Source organism: Aythya marila, assembly GCF_965140915.1.
Source record: "Aythya marila genome assembly, chromosome: 2".
NCBI lineage: Eukaryota > Metazoa > Chordata > Aves > Anseriformes > Anatidae > Aythya > Aythya marila.
The window spans coordinates 37372836-37399531 of NC_139043.1; the positions used below are offsets into that span (position 1 = coordinate 37372836).

Genomic DNA, 26696 nt, shown 5'->3' on the forward strand with positions numbered 1-26696 from the left:
AATGGGCAAAAAGGAAAGAAAGAATGAATGCCTGGCTTCCTTTAAAGTGTACTGCATTCATGTCTTCAGGTTTTTCTTTTACCTACAACGTCTAGAAATCTACTTTTTAACAAAAGGTGAATATGGAAGTTCTCCAGTAGTCACATGCCTCCTAGAGTTGGAGGTCGGAGCTTTTTGATCATCAAATGCTACAGGATATAGGAGAAAGAAAAAAGAAAAAAAAATCCTATGTCCCCAGCATCAAAAAGGTTGGTAACACCTGAGTGTCTTCTATATTTGATCTCTGCCAGACCAAGAGGCATGTGCTGCTGAAGCATGTGGACTGTCTCACCCTTTTCCCATTGGACAATCATCTGTCTTGCAGCAAAAAAATGCCACAGTCAGTGCCCACTAGCACCCTTGCCAGCAGCATTAGCAAACAGACCTCAGAGACTGAGCTCCCCTTTTACTCACAGAAGTTGTTCTCTCTCAGTGTCAGTAGTCGTTGTTCCAGCCCAGGCTTTCTACATGTTATTCCTGGACTATTGAAAACTTGAAGTGCTGCTCCCCGTGCAACACCAAATTTATGGATGAGGAGACAACTTCAGTCTGCCAGGTGATAATTTGGCATCCTTATGTCAGTGTTAAAATCCCTACAGCTGTAAATATTTATTGCAGATGAAATATACTCATATACTCCAGCTAGCACATTACCATATGAATAAATCTAACACTAAATAAATCATGCGCACTCCATCTTTTATTCAGTTTATGAAATTCTTGCTTCTCACTCTGAGCATTCTTAGCTTAATAAGGTTACTCAGAAGTCGGGTGATTCGTGGTACGCCCTGACTTGTTTTATAACACGGCGTTTTGCTTCTTATATTTCTCCTCTGACAGCTTTTGCAAAGTTTTGATTTGATAGGACAAGAACAGTGAGGGCATTAGGACCAAGAGAAAGACGCACACATTGCTCTGTATTATGTCTGGCAAAGTGCTTCCTGACTGAGTGCTGTAGTTATGTGTGAAACAAAGTCAGGGACTGACTAGTTCTCTCATCTGTTGATCACAGCGAACTCGAAGCCTCAGAACGGGGGAAAGCTGTCAGATCTGCTTTCAGAGATAAGGCACATCAGACCAGGCAGCAACGGGAAACTTTGAAGAAGCAGGAAATACTCTGCAAGGAAGCTATTAGAAATGGATTTTCTTTTTACTTAGAATTTAGAAGGGAAAAAAAATCAAAACTTTAGCTACTTTTTTCATCAGCTAAACATGCTCTTTCTTAACTAAGCCGGGACTGAATAATAACGGATCTACTTCATCCCACTGGATCCATGCTGCCTTTTACTACAGTAAGTGCAATATTAATAGGCATTTTTTCTGTTTTGTCTGTAAATAGAGAGGAGAGCATGAAACGGCATCAGTGAAATGTGAGGGGAACAGAAAATCCTCTTGGCAGATAGTGAAAACCAGTGCTCTGCTGCAACCCAAGGACTGGAATCTGAGCGATATCCAAGTGGTGTTTAACATGACCATCTGTATCATTTTGTCACCAACAGCATGTTCTTCAGGAAGAAATGCAGATATGGATCACGTAAGCTGCAGTTTCTCTTGTTGCTGCTGATGCTGGGCTTTTTGCTGCTGATGGTCACAACGCTGAATCCACCGCCCAGCAACCAGAGCAAGGACGGGACCTTCCAGCCGGTGGAGTTCAACCCCCGGGAAGGCTATCAGATGGGCTTTGCGGAGCCCCAGGAGATGCTGGACACCCAGGAGGAGAGCCAGCAGTACTACCCCTTGGACGGGCTGTCGCCTTTCATCTCCCTGCGGGAGGACGAGCTGATCGCCGCCGTCGTGTCGCCCGCGGGACGAAGGAACCACAGCAAGGCCAGGAAGGGCTATCGCGTGGTGAAGCAGCAGAGCCGGCGGCCGGAGGCGAAGGAGGGGGACCCGGAGTCCCAGCTCGAACCCCTTCCCTTGGAGGACGGGCATGGGGCTGCCGTGGGGCAGCAGCCACTCGGCCTGGAGACCCACGGCTTCAACGAAGCGCTCAGCGAGCGGCTGTCTCTGCGCAGGGAGCTGCCTGAGGTACGACACCCGTTGTAAGTAAAGCAGCCTATTTGATCTCGGGGAGAACACCCGCACCTTCCCCTGGCGCTGCCCCAAAGCCCCGTGAACCCCTCTCTCCTCCTGTGAGCCCCGTGTCTCCCTCACCAACCTGCCCCCTCGCTTTGGGTGCAGCGGGAGCCGGGAGAGAGAGGCTGACGGGGGGCAGAAATGGGGGCGCCGGGGGCAGGGTGGGTGTCGGGGGGCGGTGCGGCTTTATGGGGACGCCAGCTCTGAAAGAGGAGCACGGGCTCCGGGCGATGTTTGCCGTTATAGGGTCCCGTTATCGGGTTCTCGTTATCGGGTTCCCGTTATCGGGTCCCCTCGCCCGGTCCCCGTCCCTTCAGGCGGGGCGGGCGGGCGGCAGCGCCGCCTGCTGGGGGCCGCGGGGGCTGCGGCCGCGGCAGGTGCTGAGGGGAGGGCGCGGGGCAGGGCTCGGGCCGGCCCCGTGAGGAGAGGGCAAGGGCAGCGCCCTGAGGGGGGCACGGAGCCCAGCAGCCCCCTTCCCGCTTGGGGAAGCCGTCTGGGCACGGGCCTGGGCAAGCTGCTGTAGGTGACCCTGCTTGAGCAGGGGTTTGGGCCGGCCGAGCTGCAACCTCAACCATTTTGTCCTTCTGTGAGAAGAAAGACCATGGAGGGAGGCAGGGAGGTGCAGAGCAGGGCGTCTGACCGGGCTCGCCAAACAGCACCGTAACTAGCAGCAGCCAGGCTGCACGGCCACATCAAAGAAGCTTGGTGTCTGAAGTCCTACGTGTTGCATTTGGAATGCCCTGTGTTGTGTTTGAAGCTCCACATCCTGCATTTGAAGCTCCGTGTGTTGCATTTGAAGCCTCATGCATTGCAGTTGAAGCCCTGCGTGTTGCGTTTGAAGCCCCGCGTGTTGTGTTTGAAGCCCCACATACAGTGTCTGGAGCCTGGAGGCTTGTGAGCCAGTTATTCCTGCAGCCCAGGAGGAGCAGTTCACCCTACTTTAAAAGGGGCTGAGGCGTATCAGTGCTCCCCTGCCCATGGGAGAAGCAATAAGATGCAGGTGGCTATCTTTCTTTCTTGCCTTCTGTAACAAAAGCTATTGCAGCCTTCCCCTAGGACACAATGGAAAGATGTGCCAGAAAACATTTTAAGGCACAGAATTTATATAGTCATTTTTCTAGCGGTCATTTTCCCATGTCTAAAACCAGATGGTGGTGCTAAATTAAGAGCACAATCTTAAGGAAAGAGAAATGAAAGGCAGGGACTGTTTTCTACATTCACTGACTAGATTCAGTGTTAATTTGGATAATTCCATTGAATAATGATATGCTAATATTATTTCGGTAATTTTTCACCATGCTTCACTGGCAGCTCTTTGAACTATGTAATGTTCAAAGGAGGAATGATAACCCTATTTTACTGCCTGTGATGTAAGCCAAAAAACAGTTTTACTTTGGCAGCTGAAGGGCCATCCAACAAGAGGCGGTTTTAGCTAATATTAATCTCAACTCAGGTTTAAGCCATGGTCTCAGAGCTCTTGGATGAGTTTTTCTGTCTGACTAGTGACAGCCTAAGGACCTATCAACACCACAGCTTATAGAAGCCCAGATTGAAACCACAGATCTGAACATCTGAGGCTTTGCAGTTGTTCAGATCTAAATCCAGATCATAAACCTGCAGCAGAGGTCTACCTCTAAGCCAGTCCTGTCCTTCATGGCACAGCACGCAAACCACAGTGATATTTGTTGGACATAATTTACTCTGGGGGCCTCACTCACAGCTGTGCCAGTTCTGTTTCATACTGATGTAAAAGGAGAGTGAAACAGTAAGGAATCAGAATGGCTATCAGCCTATTCTGCTTGAATCGTGTTGCTTGTAATAATGTCTATTATTAGTTATCAGAGAGACACTAACCAGTTGGAGAAATTTCAGCAAGTCAGCTGCACAGACTCAGTTTCTCTCATTTCACTTAAAAAGACAAATCCTTCAGGGCAGACACTGTGCCTACCAATTGTGAAGCACTTCTGGATACTGTAAAATAAAGCTGGCCAGGCTTCACACTTACATACTGCCTTTTTACTGTTAAACCAGAGTGCAAGATGTAACGTAAATGCCATAAGATATACTTAGCTGCTGTTCCTCAGAAATCCACATAAAAAGGTCTGTTGTGCTTTGCATTGGAGCACTGAGCTGCACAACTACAGTTTCTTTTTATACGAAGAGTGCAGAGCTCTGATGGAAGTAAACCAGAGCCTGCTAGCTGTGCTTTGCCTTGACAGCCCTGGATCCAACCTCCCCAGCTGGAAAGCGATAGCTCAGACCTCTTTCACCAGACCGCAGCTTCTAACAAAGCCCACATCTCTTTGCATGCCTTTCCAGGTGAATGTTTTATGCTACCTTTCAGAAAGTAGATGCATAAAGCTGCATCTCTCCCAGCAGTCTTACTGATCCTGCAGTAAAACATACCTCGGTGGACAAACCAGGTGCCTGGTTTTGTCAGATTTCCTTCGAGTAACTGTTCTGACACAGCCAGGGTCTCCAGGTGAAAAAGCCTTAGAACTTGTCTTGTTGTGCTACAGAGTTGTTCTCCCACACCAAAATTCATCCTCTAAGGTACTTTCATCCCTCACAGTGCTATCAGTTTGTCCAGCTGCCACTGACACCCTCCTGGGACTGTGGACCTGAAGTAAGCCTGTCAATGTATCTTCTTTGAATTCTGCCTGAAAAAAAAAAAAAAAAAAAAAAACACGAAAAAAAAAGGTCCATTTTCCTCCCTTGGCCTTGAGCATCAAACCGTACGTATGCAGGAAAATGCAAACACACAGGTATCTGAAAAGATTTTAAGTTTTGTTACAAAAGCACAGCTTCCACTGGAGTGCAGCTGGGAGCTGAATCTCAATGAGCTATTTCCCTGCAGGTGAGTGGGAGTCCTCGCTGGCAGAGCCTGTGCTCTGTCAGAATCGCTCTCCCGTTCCTTGCTGCATGTGACAATTCCTTATTTTTCACAAATTGGATTCAATCCCTACGTCTTATACCAGTCACAGCCCTGACTTTCTGAAATGTCAATTTCTGACAGACAGCCTGTGGACCTGCTCCAAATTACAGGGAAGGCATTTCTGTGCACCAGTACCCTTGCTCGTTTTTCCGAAGATTAGATACCCGCATTGCAAGCCTTTGCCAATCTCCATGGCAACGAGGCACTCGCCACCTAGGCTACATATTCAAGTACAGTTATTTTCAATTATTTTCCAATTAAGATTCCACAACAGCCTGATTTTCTTGCTACAGCCACAATACTAGCAACACAGCGTTGCAGCATGATGGTAGAAAGCACAGGTGGTTATAGCTGTGTTGTGTATTCCTGTCTGGAAGCTGCCTGTTAGTGAAAGGACAGCATCAGACCTTCGCTTTTCTTAATTATCTCCAGATTATTCTGCCTGAAAAGACAGATACTGCCAAGTCATGAGAGCATCCTTCTCTCCATCCTGCTGAAAAATAGACAAAGTCTCCCATGTGCAATAATGAAACAGTGTTGTTGATTACAGAAGATTAGTAAAACGAGAACAAAATACATTAGTTACAATGTAAAAATCATCAGGAAAAATGTTTCTCTCCATAAAGAGGATATTAGTGTAAAATATTAAAAGTATTGTGGCCGTTTAAAATTGATATGCCCAGAAGTGTATCTGTAGTATTCATTTATTTGTATTTGTTATTAGATCATTCAGCCCGTGGATGCTATTAAATGATAAGCAGCTTTGTGCCTGGGTGGTGTCTACCATGATAGGGCCTCACTCCCTGAACTAAAGCACTAAGTAAAATGGCAATAAACACAGCAATTATTAACATGATATCCCTTACATGAGCTTCTGCTGCAGCTGAGCTAGCTGAGCAGCTAATTGTTTAATGAGCACTGTAAATCTAGACGATGATTTGCTTGGCGATATGAGAACGCTGAAACAACAACGGGCCAGATTCGTGCGACGGCTTTTCATGAACTGACACCCGGGACAAAGCTGGATCAGCAAACAACCTTGGAACCAAAATCACGTACCACCAGCTCGTTCACTCTGTGCCACGTTGGTGTTTGTTGTTTTGATGTGATGGGTGCAATCCTGGCACCAGGAGAGGCTGGGGAGCTGTGGGCCCCCGCTGGGGCTGTGCAGCCTCTCCAGCAATGCCACACCGAGCCCCTTGCGGCCAGGTTTCTTGCTGTAGACTGTAGCAGTACCTGGCTTGTAAAGGAAAGAGCAGAAAAAGGCATAGGGATAATCCACCCACCTGGGAGCCTCTTTCATCAGTGACCCATTTTGGTCAGAAAGAGCAAGGTGCACAGGCGCTATAGTCTGCAAATAGGATTTACTTTCTGAAGTGTATCTGTATTTGTTTTCATTACCTACGTAAGGGTCCACTTCTTTTGTGTACCGGGATGAGATGCTGGCTTCATTCACTATGCTCCTGGTCAGGCAGGCCACAGAGACACTTATCTGTTGTGCAGATGAGTTATTTTACTTCTTAGCCTCCAAGGTACTGCGTTTCAGCTTGCTCTTTTCTCTGTTATAGGAGAAATATGGAAGGGGTGTGGGGGGAGGATGACTGATCTGCTTTATCCCCCCTCCCTGCTTTGCTGTAGTTGTCTTCAGTTTCTCTTTCCTTGCCTCAGCCAGAACAGAAGAACCCCAGAATACAGCAAAACATTCCTATATTTGTATTTCAATTATTATAATGTCATTCTCGTATTTTTATCTTGTGGTCCAGTCTTGGAATACTTTAATATTTCCTTTTCTTCCTGAGCTGAGACCTTCAATTTCTTTCCATCCCCAAAGACCAAGCTATAGCTTGTAACTGGTCTGAGGAAGAAGCAGCCAGGTGTACCAGTGTTTCTAGTGTCTCCCTCATTTGATCCCATGCAGGTGCCTGCAGCAAGAATATGACTCCAGCCTGCCTACTGCTAGTGTCATCATCTGTTTCCATGACGAAGCCTGGTCGACCCTGCTGAGAACGGTGCACAGCATTATGGACACAGCCCCCAAGGCCTCCCTCAAGGATATCATCCTAGTAGATGACCTGAGCCAGCAAGGTAGCCCACACTTCTCTGCACGAGAGCTCTGCTTTCCAAAGCTGCAGGGAGGAAACTGTCCTCCTCCGAGAACTGCATGAAGAGAGGAGAAGGCAAATGAGACCCGCAAGAGAGCTAAGTGTAGCCATGAGCTGACTGCCAGGTTTTGCTCTTCCATCCCCTGAATCCAGCTTAGCCTTTCAACTTTGAAATAGTTTGGGTTTTTTTCCTTTTTTTTTTTTTTTTTTTTCCCTATCACTTCCAATCACTCTCAGCTTTCTTACTTTAAAATAAGTTCACAGTACGCAAGTCTTCCCACTGGACCAGATCTGCTGTAATAATTTCCAGACGTGGACTTTGGCTGAAGCATGGAGTGGAAAACTCCACATTGCTGAAGTAATCCCAAGTGCTTTGGGAAGCCAAACACCTGTAGTATCTCACTCTGATCTGTGCCTTTTATGAGATGATGAGAGTATCCACCTTTTGGTGAAAACAGGAGAGAAGGATATTAAGTTTCCCAGAGGAATAGCTTCACACCTAGTGAATCTCAATTTCCATTAGTCTTTACTTCTCTTTGACATTACGCTGCTGTGGGAGTATTTGGAACAAGGCCTGCTTGGCCATATATAAAAAAAAATGCCCCCAAAACATTTTACCAGCAAACATTTGACATCTCCTACTATCTGTTTGCCTGTAAGAGCTTGAATCAAAGCTAAAATGACCTTTCTGTTTATGACAGGGCCCCTGAAGTCAGCCCTGAGTGAATACATCTCCAAGCTGGACGGCGTGAAACTGATCCGGAGCAACAAGAGGCTTGGAGTCATCCGAGGTCGGATGCTGGGAGCTGCACGGGCAACTGGGGACGTGCTCGTCTTCATGGATTCACACTGCGAGTGTCAGAAGGGCTGGCTGGAGCCCCTCCTGGCCCGGCTGTCCAACAACCGGTAAATACAGAACCTCGGGATCTGTAGGAGCACGCAATGGTCTGGGTTGGAGGGGACCCTTACACATTGTCTTGTCCAACACCATTGTCCTCGTGACTTCTCAGCTCTCTGCATTTTCTAATTTCTGCTGAAAGAGATGTACTTGGAAACACTTAGATTTATTTTTTTCTGTCCTTGCTTGGTTACCTTCTTCCTGCGGGTCACATTGCTTTTATTTTCTACTTTCACACCACGTACGTCACCGTAATATGTGGGAAGCAGGAGAGGTCACGCAGCTATGACCCTCATTTTACACCCAGAGTCACTAAACTGTCAGAGTTTGCATCTAGCCATTGTTAGAGCTATGAGAAGGCTTCCTGGTGGTCTGAATTAAAAGGGCTGCAGTCTCAAGACGTTTGCAAATTGAGAAATGCCCACCAGAGAAACTACTGCAGCACTCCACAGTTATCTTTGCTTTTCAGTTGTCTCAGTCATGAAGCCAAGGATAAAATGGGACAGTTTCCTTAAAGTACTCTGTCCTCCTGAGCCTGCTTGGTTACATACCAATGTCACCTGCACCATCTCTGTTCCACAGAAAAATAAGACTTCAAGGGCAGCCTAGACAGCTCTAGCTGATCTCATATATTTTCAGACACCAAACTCACAGGAAAAGGTACAGATTCATATTTTCTGAGTGTTTCAGGTTTAGGTAGGTACTTGGGCCTCCTCTCTAATGTACAGCTGAGCTCATCTGTGTAGTACCCAAGTCCATCAAAGAAATTAAATCACTGAAAATGGTTCTAGAATTACATAGAAGTAAATCCTTTATTAAAGGGACTTTTCTGAAAGAAACGTTTGTACATTAACTTGTCTATCATTACCCATAAGCCACTTGAGAAAAAATGAATAATTGCTTGAGGGGGTAAAAGAAAAATATATCTTTAAAAGTCTTACCAGACCACTAAATAGTAGTAATAAAGACCTTCAAAGGCTGTTCCCAGGCACTGGAACAAACTGCTTTTATGGCTGATTATGTTTGCTCATAAGAGAATTAATTTGAGCTTTTAGAAACGATTACGTCATTCATACAAAAACATGAAAAATACTACAAGCTAGTGGAATGCAGCCCTAGGATGTCATGACTCTTCTCTTCTAAAAGATTCTCATTGGAAAAGCAGATTCTTTTTTGTCTGCTGACTTAATGGATGGCTTATTAAAAATATGCAGATTCTTCTGCCTTGAGCTCTAGCCAACTGTTGATGTTTGTGCAAAACTCCTGTTTGTATCAGTTGGTCAGTCCTTATTTAAGGTTATATTGCTGAAACCAAAAAGAGCTGCAAAAAGCCTTAAAGGAGAACTATAAAGTATTACTTCAGGAGAACTGCAATGGCGTGAGAGGAGCTGGGACCCAGGTCTCCAAGTGTAGGGATTCACTGTCAAAAATTCTCCCTGCCAAGGGGATGCCAAACCACCGAGCCTACCAGAGCTCTGAGATCTCTGTAACACCTTCACCAGGGGCTGAGGAAGAAGGATTCTTTTTCCCTGCAAGGCCCATACGCTCATTCATCCCTCTACAAGGATAGAATTTAACACTGAATTAGCTAATGGCTAATTGGACTAATGGAGAAAAGGTGGAAGGGCATTTGGATAATAGTATGTGCTAAATCATCCCTTTCTGCTTGCTGTACCAGGCACTGTGTCTGCTGCTGGAGGTTCTGCCACCCTAGTGCAGGGAACCTGTTCCATTCGTTCCAGTGCAGAAAGAGGAATGCTCGAAGGCATCTGGCAGTCAGTTTCCCTCATTGTCCCTGCTTCCCTAACTGAAAAATGGTGATAGTAACACTGACTTGATAAGGAAGTTAACTCATTATTTTTCCTAAAGTGCTTGCAATGCTCGCATGGAGATCACTACGGAGATGTAAAGCACTAGCATAGGCAACTTGGCTTCATTTAGCAGCCGAGGAGCTGTTAAATTGAATCATGTCCACTCCCTAAGACTGCCCAAATGAGGAAAGCCCAGTGAAAAAAAGCTTATAGTGAGTAGTGAAATATCCCCATTCCTCTTCTTAACGTACCAATCAAGCTGCTACCTGCGCTCTTGTGCTGCAGGGACAGGATGGGAAAACACTTAATCATGTAGAGTGAGTGAATTGTTAGCTGGCAAGGAAAAATGCAACCTTTCCAAATCTCAGTCCTTTGCCAGAGTTTAAGGGAGCTGGGAGAGAGATTTTAGCTTTGAAAGCTGTGAACAAGCCCGATTCTGGGATGCCTTAGCAGGTCTACCACTATTAGTATGATCTTAGTGATGCACAGAGATCCTTGGGCAAGCTGAGACCCTGCTGTGGGTTGAACATACTCACCAAAAGGGAGATATCACCAGTTTTGGGCAGCCTGTAGTAGTAACAGACGTGAGAAACATGAGAAATATTATCCCATTTTTACAAGTACAGATATATCTGTCAGACATTTGACTGCTCTGGGTGACTGCATTTCATCTCCCTGCATGAGGGTTTTATTCATTAACCCAATCAAAATTGTTTTCCCAAGAAGTATTAAGTCTTTCTAAAATCATTACATGTGCATTTATGGACACCTTGCCTGGGACCTGTTCTCTGAACCAAGCCTAACAAATTGACTGGGATGCTGTGCATCAGCTTAGTGTATCGCCTGAGAACGGTTCAGCGGTTTGTAAAGCATCCCCTGACATTTCGATTATCCAAGGATGAATACCACAGTCACCTGGGCGACATTAGAAAACTAGATGAGATGCCCCACAGATCATTTCATTTGACAACTGTTTATGTTCCAGCCTAATTCCAGGTGAGCAGCATGGTGCGGAGGAATGCAGCTGTGCAATTATTACAATCGTCTTTTGAAGCTTTTGCCTTTTCCAGGAGACTGCAGGAGACAACTGCTATTCAGTCCAGGGGCAGTGAAAGGCAGGGGGAGCATTCAGTGAACTCTGCCTGAAGCCCTGAACAGGTTGTTGCTTTAACCTAAACATAGTGACCATCACGCTGAAGTGTATGGTTCCTTGCTTGCAGCAGGGTGATTTAAATAAATAAAAAAGGTTCAAATTGTGGTTCCTGAAATTCATATTCCTGAGAATACTGCATGGAAGCAATATAAGGCTTGATTATATTCTTGGAAAGGAATTCCAGCTCTGAAAGAGGCATGGGCACCGTAACGGTGCAGAGAGAGATGGCTTGCAAAGGGGTAGCTTGCCCTCAGGACCTTTCCCCTGCTCCTCATCACCAAGGCTATTGCCCTCTGGTGCACTCCCTATACCACAGCTCAAATATTACGTTAGCAAACTGGAGCCTTCAGTATTATTAAAAGAAGCCTCTTTGGTTTCTAAAATTCAAAGTGCCTCTACTTAGCTCCATGATTCTAGGTCACTAGATGTTGTTAAACAGAATAAGAAATGAGCACAGCAATGGAAAGCTATCTCATCAGCTCAGGAGGCGAGCAGAGCCTCTGCAGATACAGGAATAGATACAGAGTTCTGTTCAAAACATTTGAGTGGTGCTGGTTTTATGGCAGTGCACAAGGGAGAAGGGAAATATTTTGCACTGAACACCTCCATCATCTTTTTTTGCCCTACTCTCCACTTCTCTGTGGCCCACACTCCAGCTTTTCAAGCTATCACATCCATAAACCATCTGGTTTCTGCCTTCTTATGGGCTTAGGGAAGCATTATGTTCTCCATCCAGAGGACTGTCACGCATCTGAGCATGCATTTCCATGCTACTTTCCTTGTTTTGAAAACCTTCCATATACTTCACATACAGCAGCCTGCTTCCCGGGACCTCTCTTTTTGCCTGATCTCTTTATAGCCTGATCCATTTGTCGATAACACTAATTTCAAATTCAGTACGATAAAGTTCTGCACTTACATGGTATGTTATCTGAAGATATGTTATCTGTTGACAATCTTTCCCAGTTGATCAGTATCAGCAGGTGACCTATTTTAAAGAAGATGAGGTAAAGAAACTTGAAGAGAATCTAAAGCCAAAAGCAATCATTATTGGCAAAAGTAGGAGCAATGAAGATTTAAAGGTTTAGGCATGATTCGCAGCACGGTGCCCAGACTGCCCAGTGTAAAAAGGTACTGGCAGCTCCTACAGATTTCAGAACCCCACATACAGATTTGAATATTTTAACATACAAAGCAGGTTTAAATATATATATATATATATTTTTTATAAAGCATTCTCTTAGGACTCTGCCTAGCCGAGATTTGAATTACATGCTTAGTGCTTAGCATGTAGGTAGTGCATCAGTTCAAGGATATTGTCCTTATGCTTTCGGTCAGCCAGAAGTTGGTCTGCAAGGCAATATGTAAGCAATCCTGGATCCCACAGCTTTACCATTCCTGATCACTACATTTTCTCTTTTTATTAATCCCACTAAATTTCAAGTGTTTAGAATTACTTTTTTTCCCTGAAGACTTCAGCAAGCAATGTGATTTCAGGGAAAATGAAGTGTGCCGTGGAACAAGCTTGTGTTCTCAATTACTTGCTGAAGCTTTGACTATGTGCAGGGCCAGACAGTTCAGGCTGCCTGGATTTCTGAGCTATCTTATTTTTGCAGGGAATGATCCACTCTGAAACTGGTTGAGGAAAACACAGCATTTTCATGTTTGCTTTTGTTGATCCCCCTTATTTAAAGGAGGGTTTAAACAGATTAAAATCTGTTCCCTTCCCAGAAAAAAAAAAAAAAAAAAAAAAAAAAAAAGATAAATCAATAAAAAACACTTTCAAAATATCATATCTAAAACTTCAAAACAGATGTATTAATTAACTCTTCTTCTCATGTTACTTATTCTAAAAACAGAAAGGAACATAATGTCCATGGCGACTGCAAAGGGTCATGAGAAGGCATTTCATTTAAGTCGTATTTGGTTGAGAAATCCCAAACTAGGAAATTGTTCTTGTTTGGGTTGCTCTTTTTCATGGAATTGTGACCTTTTGTAGATCCTGTGTGTTCCAAGCATTTGAAATATTCACAAATTAGTATCACCACAGTCAAACAGTTCAAAGCCTTGCTGCCAGTTGTATTTGAGTTTCCTGTTTTTTTCTTTTCCTTGGATTCCACAGAGTAAAATTAGCAGTAGTTTGCCAGTGTGTTTCATTTCAAAGTGCCGAGAAGCTGCTGACTGTCTGCCAGTTACTCAGTTAAAAACAAAAAAGAATAGCTAAGAACATCTTCCAAATTTCAATTACCTTCTGCTGCAAATTTGCATTTAGAGCCACTGAAACACGGAACCATCACTGAATGTGCAGAAAGTAGATCTTTTATTAAAAAAAACCCTAATGCAAAATGATATAATTGAATCATAGAATGGCTCAGGTTGGAAGGGACCTTAAAGATCACCCAGTTTATCCACCCAGGTTAGAATATGACCTATCCGGTACTGTATTTTCCATGCCATAATTTGTAGACATTTTAGCTAATTGCTTGGTCTCCTAACCATCAGAATCCCTGACATCAGTGCAGGTATTCTTCCTGAATTACATTGAATAACCATGCCCCAAAACAAGCGAAGTAAAAGCATGCATTAAAAAGTAGGTGTTCTTTCAGCTGGAACTGTTCCCGTGGTGCCGACTTGTAAGCGATGGCACCGATGCTAGAAGCATCGTTGGGGTTTGGAGTTTTCAAGTGGCAACTAATTTAAGGTGGATACAAAAAGAAGGATGGGTTTGAAATGGCTGGATATGAAAATGTGGGATCATCTGAAATGCTTGGAATATCTGATCCAGTATATTTCTGAGCATAGCTCCGAGTATCTGCGTTGTATCTCCCTGAGCTATAGTGGCTACACACATGTGGCCCAGTCTTCATGGCCAAGGGTTTTGAATGGTTTAGTCTACATTGCCTGCGCTGGCTTCCACTCAAGCATGCCCTCCTGATCTTTCCCACTTGACTCTGAAACTGTAAAATAAACTACCCTGGAGTCATTAGTTCCCCAGTCCTGTCTGGACGGGAATGGACAGACAAGCAGCAATAATATGCATTTCAGCAAGGAGCAATAAAGTGAGGTGGGAAATATCCAGCTCCAAGTACACTCCTACCCAGACAGTTGTCAGTGATGTCTGCACTGGAGAATGCAGCAGGCTGTAGAAATTATAGTGATTTTTCATTTTTTGAAGTTTAGTCTTAGAAAATCCATTTAAATTGTTAGCACTATTTTTCTCAGCATGTCAAAGAAAAAACCACCTGCTTGTGTGAGTCCAACAGAGCACTACCTTTTAGTAACTTTTAGAAGTAGTTAGATTCCTTTTCATGCTGTTAGTGAGTAAAGGTTAAATACAGCTTTCACTAGAAAGACTCCTGTTGGCTTGAGATTTCAGGTTGTTCCTGTCCTGGATACAAAACTGTATCACTGGGTTTTCATCAAGAGAGTCAGGGAAGGATATCAGCTTTATTATTTTTAAGATCATTTCTTTGCATTTCTTCTTGAGTCCTGCAGAAGAATGACAGCAAATCACTGCCTTGATGTATAAACCTACAGATGTTGCAGGTGACCATAAAATTGTACTATCTATTTATAAACTCAATGCATGTTTCTAAGAGCACTTATAATAACATATTGCAAGGCCTGGTTTTATACCTGAATGGAGAAATATAATCACTTCTCTATTTTAAATCTTTCTGCCTTTAACTCATCACAGGGCAGTCTGCTCACATTAGGAGACAAAGGAGTAACTGAATCATTTTAATGCTGTCCTCTGCACAGTTCATTTTCATACAATTCACTGAAGATCACTAATCTCTTTTTCTCCATGGGGTTTGAAAATTCTCTATGGGAAAGAGCAACTACGATAAACCAAAATGTTGAGCTCCCCTCACCCTGTTACTGGGAAAAAAAAAAAAAAAAAAAAAAAAAGAAAGAAAGGAAAAAGAGAAAAAAAAAAAAAGACTAAGGATACTGTAAAGGCAGAGAAGATATGACAGGATTACATGAACATCACCGAGGGCTGCCAGCTTCCTCAGTTGGTTCTGGTCTCTGCCATGGAAGAGAACCTATGGCCCACTGCATGAAAACATTCTGAGATGACCTTCCTCCATCGGCTAGAGTATGTTTCAAACATATTTCTCTCAAGAGTAATCTCTGACCAACATGAATGTCTTTAAACAGGGGAGATAAAACCTTTTACTTTTCGCCCCAAAACTGACCATTTAATTTCTTTCTGTTTCAACAGGAAGCTATTTTCTAAGGAAAGAGCTACTCTGGAATAACTTCCTATATAGATACTCAAGAATAAAAGTATTTTTTTCAGTGTACTTTAATTCCTAGTGAATGTTTCTTATTTTTCTTCAGTGCGTTTGCAAGAACACGTTAAGGTGGGGTAGAAGGCAATACAAACAGAAACTGTTTTCCAAATGCAGTGATAAATGTTTTTGCAAAGCTACCAGCAGAACAAACTAGGGGTAAGTTCATGCTTCATTGTCCTGAAGTGACAAACTCATGAAGTGTGGAACATCTAGAGGAAAATCAAAGGATGATAAAGTGTGTGAGCCCAGAATCATCTTTCAGTGTAAACTTTGCATCCATACAGATCCTATAACCTCAGAGGTTGAGACCTCCGTGTGAAAGAGCTTTAGAAGAATTTTGATGGTAAATTCAGAATAAAATCCTGAATAGCTTTAAAATGATAATGTAATGTATAGGTTATCAATAAATTATTGATCTTTAGAATCGTTACTGCAGGCTCAGCATTCCCGTGCACTGAGCATCTGAGCTCTGTCAGGAGGGAAAACGAGGGCACTCAATATCTAAAGGAGTGTTTGTGTTGACAATATCAAAAGAAGAACCACTGTTCACTAACACAGTACTGAATTTATGCTTTGGCTTTGAAAAGAAATTATATGGTCTTTTGCAGAAACAGTGTCGTCTCCCCTGTCATAGATGTCATAGACTGGAAGACCTTTCAGTACTATCACTCTGTGGGCCTGCATCGAGGTGTTTTTGATTGGAAACTAGATTTTCACTGGGAACCAGTGCCAGAGCGTGAAGAGAAGGTACGACAGTCTCCCATCAGCCCTATCAGGTAACAGTTCATTAGCCAATATGCCTCCACTCAGCTCAACAGCAAAACTGTACAATTTGGGAAAGCTTCCAGCTAATGAAAGTGAGACATGGTTATTTGCATTTGCTTGGTTAATGTGTTTTGAAGGGACAGGTTTTTGGTTTACATTGAGTTTATCTGGCCTTTAGCATTCATTCTAAGTAGGCTGCAGTCATACTGCCAACATGACAAATGTTTTCCATGCAACTGGAAGCAACTAGTATACAACCTGACCAGACTAGATATTGAAATTTGTAGGGAAAGCAGAAGATGGATCATACAGAGTTAAAAGAGATGTCTTAATCATTATGTTTGTCTGTTGTTTTGGGTGTACATGGATGGTTTACATTTCTCACTGGTCTGAGCCTTATTCAATACCTAAGTGCTTGGCCCTCTTCCCCAGGCAAATCCTAGAATTCAGTTCCAGTTGTTCTTAATTTTGGTTGGTTAAACACTTAACTTGAGATTACAAGGGGTGGCATTCAATCATTTTTCAATGTTATCTCCATCACAGAAATGATGGGGTTTTCATCCTTCATATTATCTACCCAAAACAGTTGTTCACTTCCAAACTATTTTCTGTCCAGGAGCCCTGTGGTAGCTGGTGCAGTAGTTGCCATGGATCGACATCACTTCCAAAACACTGGAGCTTATGATTCTGACATGACCATGTGGGGAGCAGAAAATCTGGAACTATCTATAAGGGTAAGAACCTTAATTAAAACACCAAGGACTGGTAACTAATGGGTTTTGAAAGGGACTTAAATGAAAAGGCAAGAAGTGATTTATAAAAGCAATTAAGTGCAGAACTTCTTGAAGTATGGAGAATTCACTTGCAGAGTTCTACCCCATGCTCCATGATCTGTCAGGACTATACAGGAATCTGCAGCTGCTGTGGGTTAGGAGCATTATGGCAGCACAAGAAGTTTCACTATTACTAGACTCCAAGGTCCCCTCCAACCCAAGCTGTTCTACAATCCTGTGATCCTATGATAAGTATCTGCCCGAGGACAAAGTCACTGGTTTAGGCGCCTTCTGAAATCCACCTCTTCTATTCTGACATGTAACATGCACCAAAGGAAGAGTAGCTTTCATGTCTTTGCCAATATGTACTTTAAATATCAAATCATTTATCTTAATTTGTGTGCATTCGTTTTTGCTCAATACAAAGAGTAACTGATGTTAAAAAAGCAATGGAAATTGCAGACACAAAGGGTACAGAGTCTTTTATGTCCAAGGCAAAAGAAGGTGTGCCCCCAGGTCTCTTCACTATACTGCACTGTTTGTGCACAGGAGAACATAAAAGCATATAAATGGTTCTACTCCAAGGTCTATCTTGCCCAGTATCTGTGTGTCTCAGTGTCTGTGGGGAACAGTGTATGAAGAAGCACATAATGATGCTCTATCTGTTTCCAGCAATGCGCAGATTAGAATTTCCTGGAGTCTGTAGTAAAGGAGCTTCCCCTTTTTAGTTGCTTTTGAACTGATAATTAACATTCAGCCACTGCTGAGCAGGATTTAACTCAATGAGTGACTCTCATTTTGCTTTGCATTCTTAAAATTGCTGGTCTATTACTCAACGCTGCTAGTTGTGCTTTATCAGCAATGCAGAAGATAGTAAAAGATGATCTCTTTTTGCTCCTTCACCTGTGTTTCAGACCTGGCTCTGTGGTGGCTCTGTAGAAATCATTCCATGCTCCCGCATCGGGCATGTCTATCGAAATCACGTCCCCCGTGCGTTCTCCTATGACGAGGCCATTGTGAGGAACAAAATCCGAATAGCAGAGACCTGGCTGGGCTCTTTCAAAGAGAACTTCTACAAGCACGACACAGTGGCTTTCCTAATCAGCAAGGTAAAGACATCAGCAGCGGTCTGTTTACGAGGGTAGGAGTGTGTGTTGAGGTAGGTGAAAGGGGTGGGATGGCAGCGTGGGTGTCTCTGTGCAGTCAAACATTCAATGGGCAAGGTGCCAGGGATAGTTTTTCTTTTTGTAAAACCTACCAAGTACAAGAGCTCTTAGATCAGGAAAGAAAGAGAGAAAGCTGTTTTTGCTGAAGCTGTCAAATCTCATAGAGTATGACTCCTTCACCAAATGACTCCTTCTTTAGATTGCCCAACAAGTAGTGGTTTGCTTTTCCACCACTGATAGTACAGGGGGATCATCTGAAATGGAACCCAGTTGCACTGTGTGCTTGAAGGGGCCTTCCAGAGGATTCATTCTTCATGGCTGACAGTCTTCCTCGTGTGATTCAAGTAACATTCACTGGCACGTGGCAAGCTGTGTTGTCTCTCCTACTGCAGGAACATCAGAAAAGGCAATTTCTTCCTAAATTGACAGAAGTAACCATCTGTAACTGAGGAATTCGGCTCTCACCGTAGCTACTGTTTACAAGTTACTTTTTCATTAGAAAGGCCCCAAAGACAGCAATCCAACCTCCAGAGATTTGGATTGCCAGCAGCCTGCTCACGGAGACAGGCTTGCAGCCAGGTGTGTGACACAGCCCTGGCATACAGCCACACTTGAAATGTCTGCAGGCTACACACTGCCCAACAACTGCAGAACAGCCATACCTGTTTTTATGCCACTGTGTAATCCACTGTAATTCAGGGTCAGTCAAGGGACTGTCTATCCCACGTGTTACAAACTGCTGGGTGCTGTGTTAAAAGCTTTGGCAGCAAAGTTGTTAATTTGCAGCAGTTCTCCAGAATTCTTCAGCTCCCATACCTTTCCTTGTAAAAATACCCTCTTCTACGAAGAAATGGAAAAAACTTGTGAGGAGTTTTGAATGAAAAAGTGTCATTCACCTTCCTATTCATTGACCAACTCCATGCTTTTCAGGAGAAAAGATTCCCTGAAAACAGCTAGGCATGGCATGTGTAAGGGGTGTGCAGTTTCCCATTCAGTTTTGCTCCTGCATTTCAGTCCTGTGTGCCTGCATTGCAGCTCTGGGCACCATCTAGGAAAGGAGATCCAGCAGGAGCTGCATTACTGTGGGGAGACAAAAAGGGCTGTGTGTCAGAGTGGCTTTTCTCCTGTCACCTAGTCTGACCTCCTTAGGCTCCACCAGATCTGCCTCTCCAGTCAGCCTGCTATGCTTATTCTAGAGCCTGAGACACATTCTCTTTCATTATTCTTTTTTAAAAAGCTTTTCCGTTCTTGTCTGTGAAGTATATTTTAACTCCACTGGCCAGGATTTCATCAGTTGACTCGCAAGGCTTACAGCAATGTAACAGGAGAATGAATGCTAGGCCAGGTCTTTTCAGATGGGCAGTTAATTCCTTAAATCATTTAATTATTTCCTGAAGGCCTTTCTTTTCAACTCAGAAGCAATTTTCTGAACTAAAAACTACAGCCATCAATGATTCAGTTTACCAGCTATAAGTACGATGACCTTTTGCCTGAGAGTTTGTTCAAGCCAGGGTACTTCTAGTACTCCTAAGTATGATGCTCCTTCAAGTGACCTATTTTACAATCTCTCTGTTCACCACACCATAACATAAAAGGCCCTTTTCTCCGTTCCTTTCTTTCACAGCCAATATTTTCAGTATGTCAGTGCAGTGGGATGTTATTCAAAAGACACGAGCAAGCAATGACATTATTGCCGCTCAGCTGCCACAGCTGCAGATCAGCCCAGCGGGGATTTATTGCACTGCAAGGGCGAGCGGAGCCACCTATTGGCCACTACAAAAATCTCTGCGAGCCTACTACTGAAAATAAAAAATGACCCCCGTTTAGATTGCTTTATAAGTCTTCCCCTTTTACGGTCGAAATTACATCCTGCACACGATGCCTGTGGCGTGAGCATTAATATAGATGAATAAGGTTCTTTGCCGGGCTCCACAATTTCAGCCGCCACCTCTTTTTCTCCTTTTTTTTTTGTCTGTGTGTGGTTTGTTTATTTAACCTACAAGCACAGTTTCCTTTCAGCTTGGATTACAGGGATAATCACTTTCTTTACAAGATTTACGTTGTTTATTCAGCATCAAATGCACGCTGAAACTAGTATGACAACATGAGATTTACCACCATTGCCTTCTTCAGCCAAAGCAGAGCCTCTCAAGGAACGCCTCTTTTTAGGGGAAGCATTTTACTCCTCTGTTTTCCTGTTCCAAGGAAACCTCTCGGGGCCAGGCTTGTGTGGTGCTGAATTGCTGAAGTTCATTGTTACTCTTATTGAATCTAGGACTGATATTAGACTATAAGGTTCTCTTTAACATACTGCAACTGTTGATGTTTGCCTGTGAAGCTTACAGGGGCTGGCATGATTGATACCTATCTTTAGAAACTAATACCTCTCCCTTCATCTCCAAGGCTCTTTATTTGTCAGTGATTTTCAGCCATGTGGCAACGGCTTTTTTTTCTTTCTTATGGATGCTGAGAAATGACTGAGCTGAGCAAAGTTACTTACAGGCAATTCTTTGCTTATGTTACCAATTTTAATCTCTGACAGAGGAATCCACACCACTGTCCTGGAATCTAAAACTGCATTTTTTTAAATGTAGAAATGTGAAGGGGGAAATCTATTGCTGGCAAGAAAGAGGAGAGAGACTCTTAAAGGTGGTGGATTTGTTTTTTGTGTTTGCTTTTTTTTTTGGTTGGTTGGTTGGTTTGTTTTGTTTTTAGTATTTGAGCAATAAGAGATTTAGAAAAGTGCTTTGCATGGTTTTGAAACCAAAGGATTAGGCACTTACCTGCTTAGGAGGTTTTCAGAATCCTGTTGGCCGTCTTCAGGTGCTACATACCTCACATACTGAGACCCTCAGGCCTTTGCAGTAATGATGCCCATAGCTGCAATGAGGTTTGAAGGTACCTGTCTTTTTTCAGAACAAGAGTTGGTACTAAGGAGGGTGAAGAGTGACAATCATGTGTATGTAACTTAAGAAAAGACATAAATCAAAGGAAAGTTTTCTATGCCTTTATAGCCACAAAACACATTCACCCACTACATTTAGCAACTGCCAGGTAATGATTCAATAGGCTTAATGTTAGGCCAAATTCTCCTTTCATTTACATTTTCTCATCAGGGAAGACTGACAATGACTGGGTAATTTGGACTCTTAAAGGTCAGGAAATCAAATTTTAATCTTTTTTTTTTTTTTTGGGGGGGGGAGGGGGTCAAGCTCTGTACTTAATGACAATCTGATACTGTCCCACTGATTTCAGTACAACAAGTATCAAACTTGACCCAGACTTTTTTTAATTAAAAAGATCTGACTTATCTTGCAGGATAATAATAATTTTAAAGGAAATACTAATTTTCACAGTGTGTGCTATTTCTGAAACATTACCTTCTGTCACAACACCAGAGTAAATGCTGTTTTAACACATTTGGAGAAAGGGTACAGCTGGTCCTCCTCCTGGGCTTGATCTTGAGAGATATGTATCAGTATCTATAACAAGCAGGATAGGAGAGGCAGTGGAAATAATTCCTGTGCAGTCATTTTCATTTCTATCATTTCTAACACAAATACACTCTTAACCTTGTTTGCCCTGTGCTTTCTCCATGAAGGCAGAAAAGCCAGACTGCAGTGAGCGTCTTCAGCTACAGAAGAGATTGGGCTGTAGAAATTTCCAGTGGTTTCTGTCAAATGTGTATCCTGAACTCTCCCAGACTGAAGACACGCCACGATTCTCTGGAAAAGTAAGAGAAAATACACTAAAAAAAGGATTATTATTTTTGTATTGATCAAAGATCCCTGTATTGCTTCCGTGTCCTAGGTACTCAATGAGTGTACGGTAAGTGGCTGTTACCACTTTGAAAAGCTTATTAAACAAACAGGCTACACAACAAGAATGGAACAAGAAGCAAAAGGACTGAGGAGACAAACAGCTGGTCCAAATTCTCACATGAGCCTTGAACTCCAGCCAGGAGATGAACCCAGATTTTCTGTCTCAGTTTGGTGTCATTGATCAGAGGATCCTAACCTTAGATTCTTTAGATGCTATTAGCAAAGAAAAAGAACTGTGTTGCCTCACACGGATGGCAACTGCAACAGCAGGTGAGATATCTCTATGATGATCCATGTGCAAGGAGATAAAGCAGCATTTCTCCAGTCCTGCACTTTCCCCAAGGGCAGAGGTGGTAGAAATAGCACTTACTTGGCAGACTGTGTACAGGAGGTGACATTCTCAACGATTTTTAAAACCATGTAAGAGAATAATTATAATTAATTAAAATACGAATTCATTCCAGGCAGCCTTACTGGAAGGGATTTCCCCCAACCAGGAAACAAGGCCTACTGATTAAGTCACATCCTGGTATCTGTAGCCAGATTTTACTGTGTCCTTTTACTATTTTGTCTGTTCCTTATTACCAAAGTTTGCTTGAGAAGAGCATAATAACTGATTGTGGATCAAAGGAAACGTTTTTTCCCTCTGAAACAACTTGATTTTTTTCTCATTACATGTACAATTTCATGATGAAGTGCAACTTGCCATTATCATAAAAGTAGCTTTGGCTGATTTCTTTTAACCATTGTAATAGTTAAAACCAGAAGTGGGTAACTCTAACTTAAACAAAACTCATTGGGTGTCACTGACCTTTGGTGAGACTCTCCATTGTTTATCAGATCACTTTGCAAGATCAAAATGCAAGATCTAGTCTGAAAGAAAATAAATCCATTGTTTGAACTGCAAGCAAAAACACCTATTGTAAGGGGATGTAATCACACCCAAAAAAAAGTTAGCTGAATATTTTCTTTGTATCTGACTGTGCTTTATTTCAGTATAAACATTTATTTACAGCTTTACAATACTGGTGTTGGCTTCTGTGCAGATTACAGACCTGGAAGGGCCACTGCAGACGGCTCCATCGAACTCTCTCCTTGCAGTGACAGCCCCAGCCAGGTACCGTACACCTCAAGTATGTGGGTACTGCACAGGATTTAAGGAACTACTAAGAAAATAGTGATTCCAACGTGTAAATGGCTGGGTTGGCATTAGGGGAAATATTGACATAACGTATGTGTGCTAAGGCAACATTGCCCACCTTTGTACAGATGATTATCATTTGCAAAATGGCAATGTTCCACGTTCCACTGAGGCCTGGTCCCCGCACTTTGCTCCAGCAGACATCGTTAAGTGGTTATTTGTTAGTATATTTGGTAACAGGGGCGGTTTCTCCCATGTTCTAGTGTCTAAACTGCAGTCAAATACAGGAAGAAAATTCATGTAGGTACCCAAGCTGGCATTAGACTAGCAAGTGCTTGCACTGAGAGAAGTCAAGCCAGTACAGACTGACTGCAGATATTTACTCTAAGTCCCAAGCAAGTTCCACTGCTTACACTGGGCTCAGGGTAGCTGCAGGCACATTTTTAACTGCAATCTGTACAGACAATTTCAGAAACTCCCTTCTGTTCAAATATTTATTAAACTAGGACATTTTCTTGTAGGATGGGTTTACTTTATGCATAATTACAGCCCACAAAGCCTTTCCTCAAAAAAATAGTCTCAGGTATGTAGCTATGCCAAAACTAGCTGGGGGGATCGCCTTGCAGGATCAGGCCTGTTGGTTCTCCTTCATTCATATTTGGGTTGCATATTAAGAAACATGAGTGGGAAATTTTGGAATGAACTTTTAAAAATGCATCGGGATGCCCTTCTGTCGTTGTTCAAACAAACCCTCTTTCTTCCAGCACTTTGAATATAACAGCATGAAGGAAATCCAGCTTGGGTCTGCTCCGCTGCTTTGCTTTGATGTCAGCCACGGGAAGGTTGTCCCTCAGAACTGTACGAAGGAGACAGGCAACAGCCAGCAGCACTGGGACGTCCAGGAGGTCCGTACCGACACTGCCATGAGGGGAGGGCTGCTGAGGGCACCTGTGCCATCACTGGGTGCCTGACAGCATGCATGTACAGGGAAGGGGTGACATATTTGAAGGGCAACTTTCATTTCTGGACCATTTTCACCCAGGAAATTTAGGATGCTGTTTACACATTTACACTGCCTGTGCAAAACAATTTTTTTTAAAAAAATACAAAGTACAGAAATCCTACCTAAATTCACATGCCCTCGTTTTATCTGTTTAATTTACTGGCCTTATCAGAATAGAATCAGAATTGTAAGAGGTTGTGTAAGTAAGAGCAGGACAAATCCTTGCCCACTTCTTTTGGATAGGGGAAGGCACTGTGAATCTGAACTCTCCCAAATAAGAGCTCTTCGGGAGCAGGGGAATCTTTAAAATTCCTCCTGTATTGCTGAAGGACAAACCCCTTGTTAGAAGAGTTCAGTAGTACTTAGTGGACTTCACCCAACAGAGTAGGAACTCCTCTGCAAGACTGAAAGATGTCATGCTCTTGGACGGCCTGGGAAAATAGCGGTTACTGTAGTCATAGGCAGGCTGCAATCCTCGGGTACAGTGCCTACTGCAATATGCTTTGATTCCTAAGGGAAGCACTGGTCCTTTTGAAATTTGGTGCCCTCCAATACTGCAGTTGGTGCTGCTGACAGCAGTTACCTACAGGAAACAAATAGCGTTGGAAAAGAGAGAGAGAGAGCTCTGCACTTGTGCAGCCTGTCAGCTTCCAAAGGAATTGTGTTCTCGCAATGTCCTGGGCTCAGAGCTAAACTTAGTCATCATGTTCAATACCTTTTTGAACAACAAGTCATTATTGATGACCTATTGTACATTAAAAGTTTCAGAAACACGGCCTAGTTTTCACCTTATTTTTTTATTCGTTCTTTTTCCTCTTCTCTCATCTTGTAGAATGGATTGATCGTCCATGTCCTTTCTGGCAAATGCATAGAGGCAGTGAAGAGTGAAGACGAAGAGGACTTGTTTTTGTGTGTATGTAACAAGAATGCAAACCAGCTGTGGCAATTTGAACGTTCCCATGGGCTACGTCAGAGATGACTGACAGGTCTGTGGGGAAATCAAGTCACCAACATTTAGCATTACTTCTCTTTTGGGATTCAAGATACATTTCCGACACAGAAAAGAAAGATGTTTGTGTTTGCTGTAGCATGCAGGGAAGTTAGGAAGGTCTCTCTTTCAAAGCCTGGCTCAACTAGTTGCCGCCAGTTCCTGGTTTATTCAGCTTGAGCTAAAATTTCCATTTATTCTGTGAAGTAAGGAATAAAGATACTGTGAGCATCAATGGATTCTCAACTCTGCTATTGCAGAAGACAGTCGAGTTTGCCCTTTGAAGGAAATGTGGAATATTGGCTGCCAGAGAACTTGTCTTTATCATACTCTGTGACTTCTGAGGATACAGGAAAATGAAGATTTGTGAAACTTTTCAAACTCTAAGAGGAAATCAGCCAAATCAGGATGAGAATTTAACCGTGTTGTACAGCGCACTCAATCCATATAAAACAAAGTAGGTTTTGTATGCATAAAAGTAGTAGATGTTTTAATATGTAATAGCTAAAAAACGAATTTTCCATCCTGAGCCAAATTTCTACCCTCCATGAGATAGCACAGGGCATAAATTAGCACTTAATTAGGCACAAACTGCTCTCACTGATTTGGAATACCAACAGTCTTCAGCATTTGGCACACCCTTCCTTACGTCCTTCGTCCAGAGTCTAATTTGGATGGGAGAAGGAGACTGAATTATTAACAACATTTTTTTTTAGTATTCATGCAACGTAAGAACAACTCTTCAGGAACCTTTTGTGGAATATGGAAGAAGACTGAATTAGATGTGAGAGAAAAGTAACAGCTCTCCTGCTTATTCGGAAATGGAAAGAATTGGTGGCATCCATTCGCTCTTGAAAAGCCATGGGATGAGCTCATTATTATTCCAGTGACAAAAACATGGCTGGGGAGAGCAAATGGAGGGAAACAACAGGTTTCAACAACGGCTACATAGGAAGAAAATACTGGTGTCTGCTTCCACTTGCTTGCTGCCTACTACACTGAGTAAGTCTTTTACACTGTCAGTTTTAGCCAACAAGATTTGTAGACTCTTGCTGTCATGGGTCTCCGCGCCAATCCTCAGAAGACAGTAACACACATAATCTTCTAAACAAGCTGCTGTAGAGCCTGCATCCCCTCTACCTCCTCTCTTTCACAGAAGTCAACAGGAGCTCGTGTTAGGTAATGAGAATGGCCTCAGTGTGCACTAGCAGAGCAAACTTCTATCAGTATTTTGTTCGGGCACTTTCTATTTTGGAGTTAAACAATGAGGACACTTTCCAAGAGCCTTGTAAGACAGAAGAACAAAGATCTGGGAGTTTTCCCAGGTCAGCTCCACACCTGATTTATAATATAAACCAATCACAAACACAAATATTTATTAAAGGGGGAGGGTATCATTAATGAAACCTAATTAGCTATTGATACTTCTTTCACAACAGAAAATAGCTTTTTTTGGACAATGTACAGCATAATGTGTGTGCTTCAGACAACGGAAAGAATACCAGAATACTCTGCCTAGAGTATTCCAGTCACCGGCTCTTAGTAAATCATAATAAATTTGTTTCAAGCATATAGAATTAGTTTTAATAGAAGACATGAACAGCATTCCATGTTATGTTGTCCAAAAAATTCCTCGGTCGTGTCCCTGTTTGGTTTGAGTGCTGCAGTTTCCACGCCATGTTCGGGCATCACTCCAATCACCCTAGTCACCACTCACTCCTTTG

General features: G+C 42.9%; 1 protein-coding gene across 3 annotated transcripts; it reads left to right on the forward strand.

Moving 5' to 3' along the window:
* The first annotated feature begins 456 nt into the window (after positions 1 to 456).
* On the forward strand, positions 457 to 24968 carry GALNT15 (polypeptide N-acetylgalactosaminyltransferase 15). Of its 3 annotated transcripts, none has more exons than XR_014316905.1 (11): positions 457 to 595; positions 1539 to 2081; positions 6969 to 7135; positions 7854 to 8058; positions 15924 to 16091; positions 16697 to 16814; positions 17768 to 17962; positions 21621 to 21752; positions 22887 to 22957; positions 23746 to 23886; positions 24817 to 24954. XR_014316905.1 is itself a non-coding variant. In XM_082753264.1 (11 exons), the coding sequence occupies exons 1-11, from the start codon at positions 570 to 572 to the stop codon at positions 24961 to 24963; spliced, it is 1944 nt and encodes a 647-aa protein (XP_082609390.1). In that variant the 5' UTR covers positions 457 to 569; the 3' UTR covers positions 24964 to 24968. The 3 variants fall into 3 exon arrangements, 2 of the variants coding, with proteins under 2 accessions (XP_082609390.1, XP_082609391.1); XM_082753264.1 differs by having other exon boundaries at positions 22856 to 22957; positions 24817 to 24968; XM_082753265.1 differs by lacking the exon at positions 457 to 595 and adding an exon at positions 944 to 1331 and having other exon boundaries at positions 22856 to 22957; positions 24817 to 24968.
* The last annotated feature ends 1728 nt before the right edge of the window (positions 24969 to 26696 follow it).